The sequence below is a fragment of the Poecilia reticulata genome, linkage group LG17, assembly GCF_000633615.1.
Source record: "Poecilia reticulata strain Guanapo linkage group LG17, Guppy_female_1.0+MT, whole genome shotgun sequence".
Lineage (NCBI taxonomy): Eukaryota > Metazoa > Chordata > Actinopteri > Cyprinodontiformes > Poeciliidae > Poecilia > Poecilia reticulata.
The window spans coordinates 3,513,563-3,535,031 of NC_024347.1; the positions used below are offsets into that span (position 1 = coordinate 3,513,563).

Here is a 21,469-nt window from a genome sequence, read left to right on the forward strand (position 1 = left end):
TGAAAAAATTTAATTGGCAGAGCAGGTGAGAAGTAAATCTCTTTTCAGGACTCGGTCTCCTCAAGTGCAATCTAAATTAGTTTAAACAAACCACCAGAGTCTTTTTTTTTCTCTAAAAGAAACTTCTATTAAACTAAAAACATCTGAAAATACGAAGCATTTTTTACAAAACACCTCATGTTTTTTTGACAGACATGTTCGGCAGAGTCAGATTATTAAAAACATAAGAAAATATTAAAAAAATACCCTCTAAGTGTTCCAACATTTAACCACAAACTCCACGTATCATCACAGATGTCATCTCACAGACAGCATGCCAGGAGACCGTCACTGTGTTCAAGGAGAAACCTCTGAGCCAACACGCTAACTATGCTACAAACTTGTCATCGTCAGAAAATAAAGCATGAAAGCGTTTTCCAACGTAGCTGCCTGGAAGAATAATGTTTCAAAACAAATGTATGGTCTTCCTCTTCCTTTAACTAAACCAATATGGCTCTCTGGAAGCAAAATGTTTGCCCACCCTGGCGCCAAAAGCTAACTGCTAAGCTGCTAAGCTAACTTGTAGCAGATGTGGGATTCTCTGAGTGTGCAGCATCCCAGTCGAAGTCCCTCGTACTTTACAGAATTTTGTAGGTTAGAAATAACCAAAAAAATATTTTAATATGCTGTTTGGAAGTTAAAGATAATAATAATAAACACACCAGTAGGCTAGGCTTAGCGTTGCAGGCTGCTTTCATTTCCTGGTACCACAAAGTGTATAATCTTACTGCGGTGACAGAATGTGTAAAGCTGAAGGTCTGTCTAAGCAAAGCTTTCCTTTGTATCCCTCTGCAGAGTCTCTGAATGAGCTGGAGGACCATGATCTGGATGCTCTGATGGCCGATCTGGAGTCAAAGTCAACCGATCAACAATCTTCCACACACAATGACACCAGCAACCCGACAGGAAATGAAACCTCACCACCTGCCGTTTATCAAGAGTCTGAGCCTGTGGTAACCTTTCCTGTGGTCACCACTCAGTCATCTAGAGCTGTGAAAATGGTAGGACTTAAAAGTTTCACAAGACACTGCACACGCAAAATTATTTAAGCCTGAAAAAAATGTCATTTTTAGTTCAAAATAGCTCAACGTTGAAATGCTCTGTAGACATCTGGGCAAACGTACACAGACATGTGGTGTAAAACTTTTTTTTTAAATGTCTGGAATTGATCTTAGATGCTAAAAATGTAAATGTGTGTTAACCACCATGTTACAAAAGAGTAACAGCTACAAGCTCTGAACTTGGAGTCTGTCAAGGTAGTGGTTTACTATTTATAAGGTTATCTTCACCATAATATAAACTTCACAAATAATATATTAGTCCACCACTGTCTACCTGTTTCTCCCAATTTTTTACACACAAATAATAAAGAATATTTTCCAGACAATGGAAATACTACCGCTACATTGCAACAAAAAAATGCTAAAAATAGCTCACACCAAATGAAACTACCAACAAGTTTTTTAATATACTGTAATGCATGTCATCTTAAGGCCATCCATCCATCCATCCATCCATCCATCCATCCATCCATCCATCCATCCATCCATCCATCCATCCATCCATCCATCCATCCATCCATCCATCCANCATCCATCCATCCATCCATCCATCCATCCATCCATCCATCCATCCATCCATCCATCCATCCATCCATCCATCCATCCATCCATCCATCCATCCATTTTCTTACACCCTTGTCCCTTAGTGGGGTTGGGAGGGGTGCTGGTGCCTATCCCGGCGAGAGGCAGGGTTCACCCTGGACAGGTCGCCAGTCTGTCGCAGGTCATCGTAAGGCACTTTTTAAAATAAAACACTGGGAGTTCAAATGAACTGCGATGGCCCAGTTCCCTCTACAAGGTCTATCCTGCCTCTTAAAGGGGCAGTACTATGTATTTTCCAGATGCTCAGTGCCATTTTATAGTACAGTCAAGTAACTATTTTACCTTCATGCTACATATATCAAATATGAGTTGAAAGAAATTAGACTTCCTAATTTAACACCTTTAAATTAGACCTCTGCCTCTTTAAGAAGCTCCTGCTATTTCTGAAACTCCGCCTTCAGGAAGTCATCACAACATGGCTCCTCTATTAACCGTTTAACAACGTTTTTACCAGCGTTTCACTGAGAAGTAGCTCAAATAATGAGCTCAGCAGATGTGGAGTTTCACCAGGTGTTTGCTAATTGCTGCTGGCTAGTCTGAAGGAGCTGAGTGTGGGAGGGCTGATCTGTCAGGCGGAAGCTCTGAAAGCTTGGAAACTGCAGCTCTGAGGAGGAGCTGCGTCTCAAAGGCGGGGCTAGGTACAACCAGGTGTTTTGTACAGCTGAATGGTTGCCATGGGAGATTCAGGGATTTCTCAAACATGCATGCATGAATCAAAGCAACACTCCAGGTGTGTTTCCGATGAGGAAATAACATAACATGATATGAAGCTAAACAAATTGATGTAACGTAATACTGCTGGAGATATTAGCAAACACCTGGTTATATCTGTGAATCTGCTGAAATCACCTCCAAGCTACTGCTCGCTCCTATGAACAGTTGTAAATAGCATAATGGAGAAACGTCATGTTGACATGCTGAAGGCGAAGTGTCAGAAAGAGCAGAAATGTCTTAAAGAGACAGAGACCAAGGCGTCATGACGTGGATTATAGCTTTCCCATCGTTGTTCTGACGTTGTAATTCATGGTTTCCAGAATGAGCCCCAAACGAAGGCAGAAAAAATTAAAGTGGCTCTGGAGAAACTGAAAGAAGCCAAAGTGAGGAAGGTAAACTCAGCGCTCACCATCTCACTTCCACCCTGCAGTAGCACAGCTCAATTAAACCAAGTACTCCACCCCTTACAGTTGATCATTAAGGTGCTGATGAGTGACAACAGCTCCAAGACGCTGATGGTGGACGAGAGGCAGACAGTCAGGGACGTTTTGGACACTCTGTTTGAGAAGACACACTGTGAGAACAGCATTGAATGGAGTCTGTGTGAGACCAATCCAGACCTGCAGACTGGTGAGGCAACCAGCACACACCGAACATTTGAGCGAGCCGAACCCATGTGGGCACTCAATCAGGCAGCGTTTTCCTCAAATTGTCTCAGAAAGGGCCTTTGAGGATCACGAGTGTCTCGTGGAGCCGCTGTCGGCTTGGAGTCGGGTCAGCGAAAACAAACTCTACTTCTTGTCAACGCCTCAAAAGTACATGATGTTCACAGAGCCTCAGGTAAGCCCCCTTCATGAGAAACGCCTGAACGCACTACCTACCTAACCCTAACCCTAATCCATTGTGCAGATTTTTTACATGTGGAAGAAGAAGAAATCTAGCAGCAATATGAACAGCCAGGCCAAAGAGCTTCTGATCAAGGTTGGTTACAGTAAAAACCGAATCAGTCTTCTCTCCATCACACATTTTAACTCGGTTAGCCAAGAATTACCTTTGCGTTGTTTTTCTTTTCTTACAATAGGAGCATTTCGGAGGTTCTACCACTATTGTCCCTAATCTCGAGGGCGTGTTACACCTAAAAGAGGATGGGAAGAAAGTTTGGAAACCTCGCTACTTCATGCTTAGAGCCTCTGGGATATATTATGTCCCCAAAGGAAAATCAAAGGTATGACACATAAAAGAAAGAAACAGAAGGGGTATCATGTAAAACTAACCTTTTTGAGCTTTACATCATGTTATAATGCTATTCGCTCATCACAAACATACTTGGAGTGTTGCTTTGATTATGTAATGCGTGTTTGAGAAATCCTTTCATCTCTGACATGGCAACCATTCAGCTGTGGAAAACACCTGGTTGGACCTAGTCCCACCTTCAGAGCTGCAGTTTCCAAGCTTCAGAGCTTCTGCCTCACAGAGCAGCCGTCCCCCACTCAGCTCCTTCAGACTAGCCAAGAGCAATTAGCAAACACCTGGTGGAACTGAGCATCTGCTGAGCTCATTACATGAGTTACCTCTCAGTGAAACATTGGTAAAAAACATTATTAAAGGGTTAACAGAGGAGCCATGTTGTGATGACTTCCTGAAGGCGGAGTTTCAGAAAGAGCCAGGCGGCCTCTTTTGCCGCTAAATCCAGAAGTAAAAGTTCTTTTAAGTCATATCTGGGATATATAGCATTTTTAAAACAACTGAAGGTAGCATCGTTACTTAATTTAGATTTTTTTTTTAAAATGGCACTATGTGAAAATAATACTGCTCCTTTAAATCTAACCTCAAGAGTAGAAAAAACACATCATTATTTATAGCACTAGTGAAAAAGTGCTTTAATTATACTACTGCATTGCTTCTAAACGATTTAAGAAGTAAAGTGAGATCCATGTGGTTCAAATTGAAAGCAGTGGACTATCTGATCATTCGCAGATGGGTCGGAGCGGGCAGATGTATGTTGACACAACACTAAGAAGAGAAGACATCAGCATTGACCTTGGAGAACTGAAGTCCATTGTTCTACAATAAGATTATTAACAACAGGAAAACATTTAAGTCAGCTCAAAACCTTCTTAATGTCTCAAGTTGCCAAGAAATATCAGTCTCTCCAAACAGAAGGAAGCAGTATAATTCATTCTGGCTGGATTGTATCACAAGTTGTTGAAGAAGACTCTTTCGACAGTTGGGGGTGGAAAGTAGAGAGATATTTGACTCTGTTTGCTGAAACCTAAACATAGCTCATGAAAAACACCTTACAGAAACTGCTAAACGCAGAGGGGAAAGGTGAAGACCTGGGCTTGTTTTGGTTGACTTCTAACTTGCCCAAACTCCGAGTCACAATGTTTAGCAAAACCTGAGTCAGGCTGCAGTGAAATGTCCCCAAACATGGCAGCAAGTCTACAACAGAATGGCTGAAGATAATGACTCAGCGTGATGCAGCGAGCCAGTAAAAGCCTCAATCTCAGCCTGACTGACATGCTGTAGTGGACCTTATTAGAACATCAAGCGTAGAGAAGCAAATACCCTAAAAACTACGTAAAGTGCTGTTGTAAAGAAGAGGTAAAGTCTGGTCCCTCACAGTTGGCAACAATTTACTTCACAACAATATGAAAGACAAACAGCTACCAGTAGTTTTTGCTCTTGTTGGTGGTTGGTATGAGCCACTGCTTTATAGTTTTTCCACTGTAGTTTAACCTTTCTAATGTGAATAATTTCAACCTGGAAACTGAGGTTTTTCTGCTCTTGGGGTTTTAGGGAAACCTAAACATAGCTCATGAAAAACACCTTAGAGAAACTGTTAAACGCAGAGGGGAAAGGTGAAGACCTGGGCTGATAGACTGAGCTAATTTTAGAACCTGGTAACGAGCAGATTGTTTTTGATATGCTGACGTGCAAAAGTGTAGAACCGATACAGCGTGACATTTTTATACCGTGACTGTGTCGAGTTTGAAAATAACTTTATTTAGAAGTGGTTGTTTGCAGGACACAACTGCAAACACTCAGCCCCCGCGTCCGAAAATCTCCTTCGAGATTGTTGACGAGCAGACTAAGGCTTCGTTTTAACAGAGACTCTTGCTGTGAAAAAGTTTTAGCCTTTATCCAAACTGTCTGTTTAGTTGGACGTTGAGATAGCAAACAACTGAGCAATCGTGATGCGCAATTGATTCAAAATTGTATTAGTAGTTTGTTTAGATTTTACAAACAAACAACGTTACTTTTTATTGAAGTTAACAGGATGGAACTTCATCTGAACCTGAAAGTCGGCGATGAAATGACGATCTGTCCCATCTTCCTGCAAGCAGGAGATTGGYATCAGTCACTTTCAGCCTCTTATGTAGATTTAGACAGTTCACTAGTGATTTGAATGTACTGCTGTTTAATCTAGCTGATATATAAACATGAATGTCATTAGCAAACAATAAAAAGTGCTTCCCAAAACAGATACAGAAGACAAAGTGAGCAATGGACCCGATGCATGGACCACGAGGAATCCCAAAATTGACAGGAAATCATTACTTCTAGTCAGACAGTTATCGTTAGCAGATTTGTTATTCTTTAGCTCACTCTAAAGTTTCTTAAGATAACATTGCTAGCTAAGTAGCTAGCAACAGCTATGGTTAACATTAACACTTTTTTTTTTTTTTTGCTCTAGTGGCCTTTATTTGAAAGAAGTTTGACAGGAAAGAGGGTTATGGGAGAGGGGGAAGACATGCGGCAAATGTCGCCAGGCCGGGAATCGAACCTGCGACCACCGGCATGAGGACTAAGGCCTCAGTACATGGGCTGTGCCTTGTCCCTGCGCCCCCACAGCACCCAACATTAACACTTGGACCACAGAACTGTTCACAAGATCTGTACAGACTGGTAACTAAATGCTGAACATGAATTTTGTTGACTCAACTCTACTGTGTTAATAAACCAAGACCTGGGATTGCTCAAAATTTAAACCTTGATTAGACTTGATTTGCAAAAAAAAAACAACATCAACTCGTTTTGAGTTGATTTAAACCCAGCAGTTTTTAATGTGTATCTGAGTTTTTCATTGTACGTCACATGTTGTATTGAGGCGATTGTGGTTGGAGTTTCTCCTGTAACTGGTGGGTTGCCATTTTGGAAACCAGCTCCATTTGTTCCAGCCGTCGTGTCCGTGGGCAAGACACTTCACCTGCCTTACGTTTCGTCAAGGGCAGCGGTGGTTACAGTGTAGTAGCTCGCCACCATCAGCGTGTGAATGACTGAATGTAGAGTAAAGCGCTTTGGAGTCCTCTGAACTCCTCTGAACCATTTGCCGTATTCCCACATGATCAGACACTCATTCTTATGAGCTGATATATATGTATACCAGACTCCATTTAAAAAAAATATTACACAAGTTGTGGAAAAATGACTGAAACTCATTGCAATGAGAGAAATAAATAGCAGCCAGTCAAAATGCTTCACTTTCAGGAAGTCACTAGGCTTCAACTTGTCACCAACAAGTTGAAGCCTTTACCCTCACCGTGTTTGTCGGTGAGGGTAAATGTGTCAACATTATTCTCATCTGCTGAGAAAGAAAACAGGAAGAAAAGTTGTAAATGTTTTAGACACTGTTCTTTGAACTGTGTGTGTTAAGTTGCTTTAAGATTTTTTTTTTTTTTTTTACAATTCTTTAGAATGTATTGATAAATACCAAGTTCAGTTGCACCTAAAACTATTCAATCCATTACAAATATATTTCCTTTGCCGCATTCAAAATTGTGTAGGTGCTTCCAAGAAACGAATCACACAGGAACTGTTAAATAAAAGTAACATTTCCAATATTTTTGTCTAGATTTATCCTACTTTCAATGAATATTCCATCATTATAATTGTCTAATATCTCCAGAGAAGAGATTCTTGATTGTACAAACAAGAAAAAAAAAGGAATACAAAAACAAAACAGAGGTTGTGAATGTTCCCAGAGATACAGCTGAAGGTTTTTAGAGTTAAAGTTGAAGGAGCAGTGGCTGCACCACCTAGTCGGGGTAAAAACAGGAAGCAATCAAYGACTGCCAAGGGCCAGGTGGTGAAAAACTAAACGCTGAAATCCTTCTTTATTGAACTCCAAGACACACACTACTGCAGGCCGAACAAAACCACAAAAATCGGTTCCAGTTTCCTCACAGCTCCATAAATGAGTCACAGAGGTTTGGGGATTCTGTGGCACGCTGAATTAAATCGGAAACATGTCTAGCTTGTTCATAATAAAGAACATCTTGCTTACAGTGAAGCATGGTGGCGGCTATGTGATGATATGGGGCTGCTGTGCTTTGTCCGGTAGTGAAAAACAGCTAGATTTAATCACGGGACTGCAAATCCAGTTCTAGTTGGTTACAGAAGACTTCCTATAACCCAGACCCTCAAGCGCCCCTTTCCTGCATGTTTCAGGTGTTTTCTTGCTGCCTCACAACTGACTTAAACAATTGAGTGATTACAATTGGCATAACAGAGGAGGTCATGCAATGATTTGAATCAGTTGTGCTGGAATAAAGACACACCTAAACCATGGAGAAGACGAGCGCCTGAGGACAGGGGTTGGGAACCAATGTCCAAAGGCCTTTTCACATGAGGAGAAAGGTACGATTCATCAGAACGTGGTGCCAGACCACCAATCACATCTGCTGTAGCTCATGGCAGCAAAGAGGTGCTACGGATACTTGTCTTGAAGGAGTTGCGACATCCTTTGTACGTCTTCCAAAGTTCTCAGCAATGCACACCCTAAAAATGTCTCTCTCTCTTCAGTCTTCCACTGATCTCGCCTGTTTTGTTCGCTTCGAAAAAGTCAACGTCTACACCACCAGCAGCTACAAACAGAAATACCGAGCTCCCACAGACTTCTGTTTCCTGTTAAAGGTAAGGTGCTGTTCAGGATTTAAAGAGCTCCTTTACTCTTCAGGCGTTTTTTTTCTCTATGAAAAGTACTTTGATCACGCACTGGCGGAAACTATATTTTTCGCCCTAATGTTCAAACTGGTCTTGAGGCGACAGCGGCTGATTGTAGTGACTGGCATGAGGAGTTGCCATTAAGTATAACAAGTGCAGTTTCATGATCAACTTTGTACCAATGAGTTGCCACTCGGGCTTATTGCAGCTTAACAGATGTGTTGCATTCAGAGTTCACAGATGGGTGTATTTTTAGCTCCCCTCAGACTTCTTGAAGGTGCACATATGAAAACAGGCAAAGTGAAAGAGGAAGACGGTGCGCAAAATAAGGAACAGAGGGCGGCGAGGTGGTGCCCTAAACCAGAGTGTTTCTGTAGTGTTTCCGAGGTGTTTCTGTAGTTTCAGCTGAAAAGATCCGTGAGAGCAGCAAGAGGGCTGGTAACAAAATGTGGAGTATCAGGCTGCAGGCTTAAGAGGGCATGCTTTGCATGTTTTGCACAACAACAAAAACAGCACAGCTTAAACTCTCTAGATACAGGTAAAAAAAACAACTAATATCAAATGCAATCCCTTCTTTTTTCAGTTTTAGTGTGCCTACACTGCCCTCTGCTGGCTCTTTTTTGTACTACTCGTTTAAGAAAATAATGAAACCATTTCCTTCAGCGGGCTGCACAGTGGCGCAGTTGGTAGAGCTGTTGCCTTGCAGCACGAAGGTTCTGGGTTCGATTCCCGGCCCCGGTCTTTCTGCATGGAGTTTGAATGTTCATGCGTGGGTTTCCTCCGGGTACTCCGGTTTCCTCCCACAGTCCAAAAACATGATTGTTAGGTTAATTGGCCTAGGTGTGAGAGTGTGTGTGCATGGTTGTGTGTCCTGTGTGTCTCTGTGTAGCTCTGCGACAGACTGGCGACCTGTCCAGGGTGAACCCCGCCTCTCGCCCGGAACGTTAGCTGGAGATGGGCACCAGCAACCCTCCCGACCCCACTAAGGGACAAGGGTGAAAGAAAATGGATGGATGGATGTATTTCCTTCAGCGCCTTAGACAAGGCTTAATGAAATACATTCATTGTCTGTTGTTGTTGTTGTAGCACAACAACCGAGTCCAGTGGTTTAATCAAACACAGGCACATTTGTTGGCACCTAGACGTGTCAAGTCTTAAAATAAATCCAGCTTTTATAGTGGCGTAATCTCACAATGACAAATTGATGCAACGCCAGAATACATTTATTCAGTGAGGGGATAAAAATCCCATCGAAAAATATCCGACAAATAAGCAATTATTATTATTTTTTTATTATTTTTTTTACTCTTGTACAAACACCTCTTCAGCTCACCGTGCAGATTTTCTTGGTAAACTATTTCTGTGATTTTTCCACGTTTTGGAACATTGTCCCACTGAAAGACTCACTGATGACACTTTTTTAGGTCACCAGATTTTTTTTTTTTCAAAGTCTTCATAAAGTCATGCATTCTAACAAAGGATTTTGAAAGAAAGTCAGGCCCACAGCCTTTCAGATCCTCCACTGTACTTAACAGTAGACATGAGGTGCTTTCCCACACATTCCTTTGTTTCATTGCAAACCTAAGTGGAGCGTTAAAAGTGAACTGAGACCGTCCTTCTGCAATAAACATACTCAGAGATTTTTCTCTGCCTTAGCATCCCTGCATCCAGAAGGAATCTCCCTACATCAAGATCCTGTGCTGCGAAGACAAACACACGCTTCTGCTTTGGGTCAACTCCATCAGAATAGCAAAGGTCAGGTTCATCGCCGCTCGCTGTGATGCGCATTGTGTTGCGTGTTCTCAGATGTGTGTCCTCTGTGTGTGTGTTTCAGTACGGCGTTGCGCTGTACAAGAACTATCAAGCTGCGGTGACCAGAGCATCCACTCTGCAGATTCCCTACTCGGCAGCAAACAAAGGTGAGAACCCAGAAATGCAGAAGAGAAAACTAATGGTTTGTCTGAAACGGCTCCATCCGAGCTAAATCTCTTTAGATACGTCAAACATAGCGATGCAACAATCAGGAAAAGACAACCTGTTGACTAAATGTTAAAATTGGAACGTTTTATATTTCTCTGCAGAGAAGTCCAACAGTGCTACCTCCCTGGAAAGCCCGTACCCAGGTTCATAAGCCAAATTCACTGAAACTAAACCATCACCTGACACCTGACTTCTTCAATCCTCCTTCTGGACAAGAATATCTTTGAGACAAACTTCCTTCAGCACATCATCTTGCCTGGAGTTTGTATCACTTTGCAGGTCTCGTTTATTCACACCTGCGGATAAGATGTGGAAGAAAACGAAGCCAAGAACAGTGGTGTTCGATTCTTTTCCCAGAAGGGACAAAACCGTCAAGTTACAAACTGTTGGGGGCCACAAAAATAATTTCTTTATAAATTCAAATTTTAAAGGCAAGCTTCATGTGCCTTTTTTATTTTCATTTGTTCAATAATAACATGCAAAATTTTCTTGAAACAAAATAAGTCATATTTTTGTAGAAAAGCGATTTATTAAACATTGTAGACCCAAAACATAAAATGGGTTGTGTATATTTGTGTTTATTTGTAGAACATCATTACAATTTCCACATTTTTGGGATTAAATTTATAGTCTGGATGAGGCTCTAGTTTTTTTGTGCCTGCACTCTACAATATTGCAATATTATAGAGTGCAAATATTATTGCAAACTCTTAATATTTCTTTTGAAGCACTTTGCAACAAGGATTAATGTATGATAATAAATGAAGATTGCTTGGAGGTTGTTGGTTTTTTTATTTTGTCTGAAAATGCAATTTTGGAAGATCAAATGGGTAAGGTGCAAGGTCATGCTTGTACCTCATAGTATTAGCATGACCTTGTACTGTAGATCATGGTTGTACAGAGTCAGAGAGAGGAATTCTGTGTTAATTCCAAATTTGACTATTGTTCTTGAGAAATCTTCTCAATTTGCTTCTGGTTGCCTGTTGTTGCTTATTTAACACAAATAATCCTTTGGAGGCACTTTGGCACCATCTAGTGATCACAGTGTAAATGACATATACTTGTAAATACAATATATAATTTTCTTAAAATAAAAATGTCAAATTAAGGCAGTAACGGTTTAGGAAATAATTGTTTATAAAAAAAAAGTATAAGAAGTGCAATCATGGGGGTCCTGCTGTGGACATTTGTCCTACTCTCCATTTCCAACAAGACATGGGGACAACAAGTCTGAGGTCGGACGATAAAGAGATCTTTAACTTTGTACAAACCCTGTGTATTGTACAAACATTTTGCCAAGGTGGCCAAAAATGTACAGCTGAAAGTATTTCATGGGCCACAATTTTTTTATTTTATTTTATTGTTTTTATAAAAGCTGATTTAAGATGGTGTATTTTCAGCAACAAGAGCAGGATGTGGCTCGCTATTGCGTTATTTAGCCTATGAAAAAAACAAAAATTTCAGGGTCCCAGTTTTCTGTCTTTTTCTGACTCAACACGTCCCAATAAACATGTACGCCAAGGAAAATATGACCGATTTTGAAAAATCTGGAATTTTACTTCCATTTCCATTTTGCTTTGGAAAAAAAAAACTTTAAAATTTGTTTCAATAAGCTGTTTATTACAAAAAGACTGTACATAAATTTCAATGAGCACATTCTATGTACAAACTGAGAGGAGGACAAACAGATTCTATTCCCATGAACATTTAAGTTACACGTTTCTTTTTTTTCTTCTTCTTCTTGATTCCACGTTTGAGCATATGAAAACACATTGGACAAAGGGTGCCATGTCTGGTGATGCCCTGGCATTAGGGGCGAGTAAACACTTTCTGCCCGCCGGTGGCCAGTTCATGATTTCCAAAATGAGAACAAAAAGGGTATAAATAAAACCTTCACATACAAACTGCGAGCAAACGCTTCTCTGCCGTTTCTCACGTACAAAAAAAAAAAAAGTCAAATGCAAAGTTAAAAATGCATCACGTAGAAAAAAGTCGTCTTCTCAATTAAAAAAAAACACAAACGGCCTCATGATGTCAAATACAATCAAGACAGGGACGCACTGGAGAATCATAGTCTATAAATGATACACGATCATGCAGAGAGGCTGAACGAATACTGCTCATATCAGGACATTCCCTGGTAAAGTAAAAATGATAAAAAGGCGTCACTTCAAAGTACAAACGAGTATGTGATCAATAGGCTTCAGAGATATGTAGGAGTTTTACTTCCACCGACAATCAATTTGTAAGAGCAGGGTTTTCTTTTTAGAGAGGAAACTACCAACAGCCCTCATTCCTTAGACCGTAAAGGTGTAGTTCACATATTGTTGGAAGTGAAGTTCCTTTACCTGCAGCAGAGTGTAGAGAGAGTTTGTAGAAAAGTGAGAGTGGTAGGAGGCTAACAGCTAGCCAGTTACAGCCGTTTTATCGTATTTCGTCCATTTAAAACAACGGAAACTGAAAAATGTTTACATCTGCGGTGTACACTGCTACATAACTACATTTCACAGGATCCTATTTCCTGCTGCTATTTTCTCAGCCACACAGCATCTGTTTTACTACATTAAACTCTGCTGATTGAGTTATGGTTATTTACATGTGAACCCTAACCCTACGCCATATCCTCTACTGTAGCATTGTATTCAAAGGGCAGTGGTGGCTCTTGATCTGGGCACTTACACAGGGCGGCATTAGAAAAGGGAGGCACTGAAGTATCAGATGAAAAGACTGAACATGTCAGTCATTTAAGCACTTCCTGTTACTTTCACGCAAGTGCACTCAAGGGGTAGTTAGCGCCCGCTTATGTTGAATAGGCACCAAAAAAACAAAAGGAGCCTACAATATTTGTTTTCTATGGAATTGCACTGCATTCATCACATCCCAGGTTTTCTGATCATTTTAAGCATTTTAATTGGCTGGGAGACAGCAGCAGCAGATTAGCTGAAACAATGACTGATTAGCTGAGGGCTTAACTTTTCCGCAAACTCACTGGAATATTTCCTGCCTCTACCACAGGTAAGAGAACTACTACTAAAACATTTTAGTAGAATGTTAGCTTAGCAAAGCTAACGTGTCCCTTTAAACGTATTTTCTCAGCAGTAGCTAGAGATGTTTAGCACAGGATCTTGAACCAGAGATCAGGAGTGACTGACAGCGCGCTACTGCTGATTTGCCTACATTCACATTACAGATATGATTGACGGAATTTACAATCAAAAAGCGAGCGATGTTGGAAAATAAGAGACACGCCTCCGCGTTCTTCGTTACGGTTCTCCGTTAAGCAGTGTCGCACTTGAGGTTGTTCGGGTCGGTGAGCACCATCTGGAAAGCACCGCACCAGCAAATGTTTGCAGAATGAACGACTTCTCCCGGGGCGTCCTTCGTCGCTCCCCGCTTGACGGCGACTGGCGCGTCGCAATCAACAGTGAGACGGAAATCAAAGTCACTACAGTCGTTGATGACTATCAGTGCAGCTACGACACAAAGGAAAACAACATGAACAGACGCAACAGCGACAGCGTCACCGAGTACAGCGGCGACGACCGAATCAGAACSGAATAGACACAATCACTTCGCCAAAACGGAAATGGCACCGTGACTGATGAAGACAAAAAAAAAATTGGAACATTCAAGTAAAAATGAGCTAAATTGAAAAAGGAACCCAGCCTTGGCACCGCTCACCTCCACTGACGAAGCACACCGACAAAATGTACTGTACTGGCAGTTGGTCACGTTACACGTTATATACACGTTAGAGTACAGAAAGAAACTCCACCAGACTGAAGAAGGAAATTGTCTCTCTTTTTTTTTTGTTGTTGTCTATTAATGCATTCTGTACAACCTTCCTTTGTAATTCGACACAGAGCGGTGTAAATACACACACCTTCACACTCCCGCTCGTAAGCGTTTTTCGTGATTTCGACAGCGTGGAACATTCAGTCGTGTCCTAACTAAACGCACTTGTTGACGCTTTCGTTGTCCGTCGGAGCGGAGGGAAGAGTCGCTCTGGTGGTCCGCAGTGCAAATAATCAGGGTYGAAGCTAAAGGAGCCTCGTCTCAGTTTTCAGACTGAATCTACTGTATTTTTCATAGTAGTTTGCAATGACAAACATATGGTTAAGGGTAAATTCTAGTGAGGCTCCTCTTTTTGTATTTCCAGTGTAAATTAGCAGACCGCAGCCTGTCAAATATTAAACTCCTTCCCCGTTTTTGTGCAACATTCTCATTTTAGTAGACTAAATAAATGCAAGCACAACTCGCGYGGATCTAAATAAAATRCTTTCAAAGAATAAGAATCACCATGGCACTTTACTCAAAATGGGAGCTTCGTTTCTCATCATACGGCTGTACATATGTAGATCTTATGTATAAAAAAAAACTGAGCTCCATCATTGGAGGTTTTTCTTCGCTTTTTGGGTTATTTTCTTTAGTCAGCGTAATGCATGATTGATTCGACGTAATTYCCTGGGAAGAGTCCGGTGACGCCGTTGCAGACGCCTTCGAACCATCCGTCGTCGTTCTTTTTGATGATGTAGATGATGGCGCCTTCCATGAAGGACAGCTCGTCCTCCTTGTCCTTCGTGTAGTCGTAGATGGCCACAACTGGGTCAGAAGAACATAAGATGCTGTATGTTTAGTGAATATAAAGGACTGTGTGAGTACAAATGTTCCATGTCAAAATTCAAGACCTTTCCGTGCCCAATAWCAGCCCATATATAACAATAAATACAAATGTTCACTATGAACTTATATAGCAGATAATTCATTATGCTAGCTTGACTTTGACAACCTTAGCATGTAGATGTGCGGCAGAATTCAGTTTACAAAAAAAGCTTACTCTCTGACTTATCATCAGCAGAACAGGTGTTTAAATTAGCTAATTAGCCAGAGCTAGTGTTTTATTAATAATCAATAAGCAWAAGGCCCGAAACCATGAAACTGTAACGGACAGAATGCTCTGGTKTTTTGTGTGGGAAATATTTCCGTTGTTTATTGGTGTTGGTGTCCCTGGCACATTTTACTTGTCTGCTCTGCAGGCTAGTGGAGGTGTTGTCAGTCGGTTGCCACGACAACGGGTATCTATGTAGAGTAAATTCAATTCAGAGCAGGAGAAAAAAAAAWGAGTGGTTCTGAATTGTTTCTCCACAATTTTTCAGCACTACTTTCCCTTTGCTGTGGCTGTGTAATTTCTATTCATCCTATGTCATTTGTTGATATAGAGTAGCAGTTCTCAACGTGGGCGGTACCGCCCCCCAGGGGGCGTTCAGAGGATGGCAGGGAGCGCTGGTGGACATTTTTACAAAAGGGGGGCTGGGATGCCTTTGGGGGGCGTTAGATCAGTGTAAAGTAGCCTGCAAATTCTTTGGTGGGGGGCGGTGAGGGACCTGGGTAAAGGCTAGGGGGGCGCTGGGCCAAAAATGGTTGAGAAACACTGATATAGGATGAATTATTTTGTAAAGTATTTCACAGACTACGGCTCCTAAAGCCAGAGTTATTTAAATTGAAATTAATTATGCAATAGAAAAGAGAAATTTGCTTAGCCCTGTTTGCATCTTGACACAGCTGACGTAAACCAAACCGAACTTGGCTCTGTATGTACATCAGTGGCACTCTATCCTTTCCAGTCTGTGAGGGACTCTGAATAATATTACATGGTTTCCACTGGCACTGACCTTTCTCYAAGTATGCCTTGGGGGCCCAGTGGGGGTCTCCATCAGCGTAGGGATCGCTGTAGTGAACAACGGCAGCTTCCTCTTCCTCGTAGTCCACAGGCGGAGGAGGCGGAGGGGGAGCAGGCTCCTCAAACACACCTATGTCCTCTGGGGGAGGTGGAGGAGGCGGAGCTGGACTGTCTGTTACTGGAACACAAGAAAATGCAGAAAACAATTCGTTTTTCTTTGGTTCAATTTGATCTAAATATGCCGAGTAAAAAGTCATCACAAACGTTTCTATTTAATTTAAGAAAGCAGCRAAGAAATKATGAAATACTCTGACCAGTAGAGGGCAGTGAAGGATCCTGGCTAAAAATCAGTTWGTCTGGCATGTAGATCTACATCACATCTGTTTTCACATGATAAGTYTTTATATACAATGTCTTTCTCATGTACTAAAGCAACTCTTTGGTTCCCATAGGTYGAYCAATTGACTCCAGCGATGTTTTAAGTTCATAATAAAATCCACCCCTGACAGCAGTTTCATTACCTGCAGTAAAAAGTCTGGATTTAGTCAGATTTTAAGTATATTTCTGGCAAAGGTTTCTGTAMTAAAAACAGCGTTAAGGATGATACACGAAGCGACAGTAGTGCCTGTTTGAAATGCGCCACCCTTTGAAGATCCCTGTGCAGGGAGGCTCCCTTGTTAAAATGTGTGAYTCTAACTTACAGCCTGCTATTCTCTGTTCTTGCAAATACAGTAAGCTTATTTTATGTAATGTATTCTGAGCTTTAGGGACAGACCAACAATAAAAAATTGCATCTAATTGCAATGTGTTTAGAAACCAYGTACACTTTCATCTCATTGAGCGCTAGTGATCTTACCGTGAACAAAACTGCTTTAATGTTCCAAGCGAGTGAAACATGACAGCCATTTTTTTCTTGTCATTTATCTGCTCACCTATATGAAACGACACGTTTGGCTCCTTAAGATGTTTCTCCTCCACTAATGTCAAGTTGGTGAWGTAACTCATTTTATCTCACTGTGACAAACAGTAGTATGCCAACAACATGCTAGATAACGTTAAAACAGCAAGGTAAATGCAGGTAGCCATGGCAACCCGTGCAGTTTCTGCAGTCAAGTTGTGCGCTCATCCGTTATGTTTGCAAACAAATAATCCCTCTGTGCATCTGCAGGTAYGAACCGAATTGGTTTAATATGTCATCCAGCCAATCACTCCATGTTGCTGTCAAAGTAATCGATTATAGCCTCATAATCTTCTAATGCTTGAATATTATTCTTATTACAAAAGAAAATCCTAAAATCTTACAACTCACATAATTTTTGGCCTAGACGTTTTAAATAAAGTTTTATACAACATTTTCAAAACACACATTCATAGATGTGGAAATATGTGTGATGTGGGACATATTTTAATGAGACAGATTGGGGGTAGGATTTAATAAGCTTCGCCTTTAATCTGCTTTTTCAAACTGGTTGTGGAAGTTTTGTTGTCTTCTTTTTTTAATGTTTGATTATTATGATATATATTTTGTTTTCTTCAGCATTTTTGTTATTTTGTCATTTTACTTGTTCGAAATAAAGATTTAATTTAATTAAAAAACAAAAAAATAAAAATAAAAATCTTTGGGGCCACCCCTAAAAGTTGGTGCCCTGGGCTACAAAGTTTCCCTCAGGCTGTGAATACTTTTACAAGGCTGTGTAGTTACTGATAATCCCTTTTTAGCATCAAGACAGAGAACTCATGAAAAKAAAAGCAGTTGGAAATATTACATTCAAAAATAATCCAGATTAAATGTCTGCAGGYGTTTCCTGCGCTCTAAGCAAGCAGACACAGACAGGTGGAGAATTCAGGGCAAGCCATCAGGTCACATTTTCTACCTTTTAGAGGACAGACAGTTGAGGACCCAGGCTGATTCATCACCATGGCAACCCCCCAGACATCAGAGAGGGTGCTCCGCCAGCAACCTCTCTAGGCAGCGCGAGCAAAAGGTAGCCCTTCTGAAGCCGGATGTGTGTAAACGTGTGTGTCCTCACGAGCGGCTGGGTGTGATGCTGTACTTACTGCTCTCCTGCATTCTGGCCACGAAGCCGGTCAGGGGGATCTGCGGGGTCAGCTGGACCATGGGGGGAGGAGGCGGAGGATTCACAGACACTGAAGCAGCGACGCCCAGGCGAGAAGGCAGAGGAAGCGACAGACAGAGAGAGACGGGGAGYGGAGGTGGACAAGGAGAGTGATGGAGACGTGAAACAGGACATGACAAGAGCATGAAAGTCAGAAAGACTAACAAAAATAAAATAAAAATAGCCAGAGCAGGTAAAAATGTGCAGGAAGAAACGCATTTCGGTTTTCTGGTCTAGAGTGGAATTTCTTCTAATCTGTTTGAGGATCTGCCTCATCAGCATCTGTTTTTTTTTTCTTTTTTATTAAAAAATAAACTGCACACTGCAGGAAGCTTCAGACAGTAAAAAGAAAGCAAAGAGCTGCACAGACCCAAACACATGGCAGCGGCGCGTGCTCACCAGCTGATTAATCGTCAGTCGAAAATTCTGACGATTAATCGGATAAAACAATTTGCCACCTCCTGCAGATTTTTCATGTAAGCCTTTCATATGTGATGTCAGAAATACATTAAAATATGCAAATAAACAGATCGTTCAATTTCTTCTTTAAATAATAAACCAACAYGTTATTGCCTAAATGCAACAACATATTGATCATTTGTTTCAAAGAATGCACCCACCAGCATCTAAAAAAATACTTCTAACATCAACATGTGAAAAATCAATCCGGAATACGGCTGAGCTGTTGATTATTTTAGGATTAACAGATTAATAATTGGAGAGCAAASGGTGCTTAAGATATTTTTGTACAGAATTTGAACCAGGTGAAAGTCAAACTGTGGCACCTGAACATGGATACAAAATTTTTATATCAACTTAAGTGTAAAATGTAGATTTTTTGCATAGGTTTGGTTACTGCTCTCTTAGAGTCTGTATGCTCATATAGTTAATGATTAATCGATGCTAAATTAATTGACGATTATTTCAACAATGGATTCATGATGATTAATCCGATTAATCATTCCAGCCCTACTAAAACGCATTCAGAAATTCGCAGCATTTATAACTAATCCAGGTCATTTAAGAATAGGGCTGTGTAATAATATCAATTTTTGCGATATATATCGATATTTTCTTAACTAGAAAAAATCGATATTCACCCGCAAGTATCGTAACATCCAACTGTCACCTTGCTCACTCACTGCTTGCTTCGCCGGGAGAGTGATTAGGTCATCAGGCTYAGAGTGATTCCTTCAGATGTTAAGTGTCAAGGTTAAAAAGGTATTATTTACTTTACAAATGCATGTAAGCTACAGTTTGTACTGTTTCAATTAAAAGAAACATGTTTTCTCACCACTTCTTTAATTCATTTTGTCCAGCTGTCGACTTTAAGTCTGTGTCCATGTCCAACCAGAGCCAGGTATTGTGTAGTTGGTGCTTTTAATCAGTTTTCAGTTAAATTAATTCAATCCAACTCTATAACAGTCACAAAATGTCACCAAAATCACTCTGTCCCTCTAAAATCTGTCAGAAAATCGCAAAAGTGTATCGAATTGTAACACTTGCGGAATATCGCAATATATATCGTATTGTGAGCAGAATATCGCGTATTGTATCGTATTGTGAGATTATTGTATCACTACAGCCCTATTTAAGAATACATATCATACATATTGATGGAATATCATCTTATGCCTGTATAAAAAAGCAGTTTAATCCCCACTGTCTCAAAAAAAAAAAGAGAGAGATAAGCAGACAGGCAAACCACCGTCCTCACTCAAARATGATGTCACACGCAGACACATGCCAACTCTGACTCATAAATCACATGTAATGGAAGGGCGTCTGCAGTCTCACTGTGCCTTATTGCTATCCGTCTACGGCTCAAACGTGTCAACTCGCCCAGCCGCTTCCTGTAATCGCCACCGACCGCCGCAAATCCAGGAGTCACTTTTAGTCCGGTTACGCTACACCGGCACAGAGRCTGCCTCGTCTGTCTGCGTTTTCTGCTGAGAAAGATGGTCGTCCTCGGAGGCAGGAGCCATTAGAGGAGAACGGGGAGAATAAATYCAAGGCCCTGGATAAGAAGGAATGGGTTTCCCCATGTTGCCGGGCGGACGTTTGTGTTTCAGATCCACTCCTAAAGATCTAAAGAGCAGGAAGTTTCCTCTAGGTGATTTAAAGGTTTGTTACGTAAAGTGGTGAGAAGTATTGATGAAACAAATCAGAACGGAAACCGGATGGTTTCAGCACGACTCATCATCTTGCATAAGTATGATTAAGCCTAGAAAGTTTTGTATTAGGTTCACACAGAGTAGCACATATTTATGAGATGGAAGGAAAATGATACACTGCTTCAAAAAATATTTCAAATAAAAAAAAAACATTGCACTGTCTTTAATTCAGTTGGCTTGGAACAATACTTTGGAGACCAAGCCTCAGCTGGAGATACACTCAGGAATTTTTTCCTTACGTTTAGGGGGGGAAAAAGACATAAAGAACATTTTTTTAAAAGTCCGGTAGTTTTTTGAGATACCCCTCTACTAATTTTGCACATGTAGAAGTATAAGTTTAACAACACAGATATTTATTGTTTTTAATCTGTCATCCAACTGTCAGTTTGGTCCAAAGTGTTATTCTACCCTGATAATTCATTGAACTCCTTTAGAAATGTGGACATTGTGCATAGATGTCCAGCGTTGTGGACGTCTGTGCTGCTGCTACATGTTTAGCATTCAGGTGCTATTTTAGGCTTTAATAGCTTTACTCCATTAAGCACAACTTCAACATAACAATAGTCTTTTTTTAGATCGTTTTTGAAGAAAAAAATTCAACCCCAGTGGGCCAAGAGAAGAGGCGTTTTTGTAGCTTGTGCGTCAGATTTACAGGCRTATCAGAGACAAATGAATGCAAAGGTTCCGCCTTGAGACTTATGTATGTAAAAAAAAAAAAAAGAGAAAAGAAAAAAAGATTATTTGCATTAAGGTATTTAACACATTCAAATCGGTTATTAATTCAAGTCCTGGCCCTAATTATTATTTTTCGCATTTATTCCCATTCAATGACATGAAATCCCAGCCAAAAATGTGGCTGTGATGTGACAAACTAAAGGGATAAACGTAACTTTTAAATCTCCTCAACCATTTTCATCCCAGTCAACAACAACATAAACAAAAAAAATCTCTGATTTTACAGTTGAAATGCAAGAAAGAATACTACAGTGTTTCCCTCCTAAAGCTCTGACCTACCTGCGTTCTGTTGGAACGCCGGGCCCCCGTTGACGTGAGGCTGCTGGGAGGAGACGGAGGGCGCGCGGCGGTAGGTCCCTGTGGCCGACACCATGGAGGCCGAGGAAGTGGTGGAAGAGTTGTGGCGGGAGATCTGGCGGG

General features: G+C 40.9%; 2 protein-coding genes across 3 annotated transcripts in view; one reads left to right on the forward strand and one right to left on the reverse strand.

The window, feature by feature from the left end:
- Positions 1–11,120, forward strand: part of LOC103478954 (amyloid beta A4 precursor protein-binding family B member 1-interacting protein-like) — an 18,626-nt gene extending 7,506 nt beyond the window's left edge. For both annotated transcript variants that reach the window (XM_008433117.1, XM_017309839.1), the window contains 10 exons: positions 835–1,040; positions 2,738–2,809; positions 2,888–3,047; positions 3,136–3,257; positions 3,327–3,398; positions 3,499–3,642; positions 8,223–8,333; positions 10,020–10,118; positions 10,198–10,282; positions 10,445–11,120. In XM_008433117.1, coding sequence (XP_008431339.1) covers positions 835–1,040; positions 2,738–2,809; positions 2,888–3,047; positions 3,136–3,257; positions 3,327–3,398; positions 3,499–3,642; positions 8,223–8,333; positions 10,020–10,118; positions 10,198–10,282; positions 10,445–10,494 — 1,121 coding nt within the window. In that variant the 3' untranslated portion in view covers positions 10,495–11,120. The remainder of the gene's footprint in view (positions 1–834; positions 1,041–2,737; positions 2,810–2,887; positions 3,048–3,135; positions 3,258–3,326; positions 3,399–3,498; positions 3,643–8,222; positions 8,334–10,019; positions 10,119–10,197; positions 10,283–10,444) is intronic.
- Positions 11,121–11,942: 822 nt separating this feature from the next.
- LOC103479191 (abl interactor 1-like) lies at positions 11,943–21,463 on the reverse strand. Its single transcript, XM_008433487.2, has 4 exons — positions 21,329–21,463; positions 18,082–18,171; positions 16,016–16,201; positions 11,943–14,945 (listed from the first exon to the last, which is right to left on the reverse strand). Exons 1-4 carry the CDS (start codon positions 21,420–21,422, stop codon positions 14,770–14,772), a joined length of 546 nt encoding a protein of 181 aa, XP_008431709.2. The 5' UTR covers positions 21,423–21,463; the 3' UTR covers positions 11,943–14,769.
- Positions 21,464–21,469: the final 6 nt, after the last annotated feature.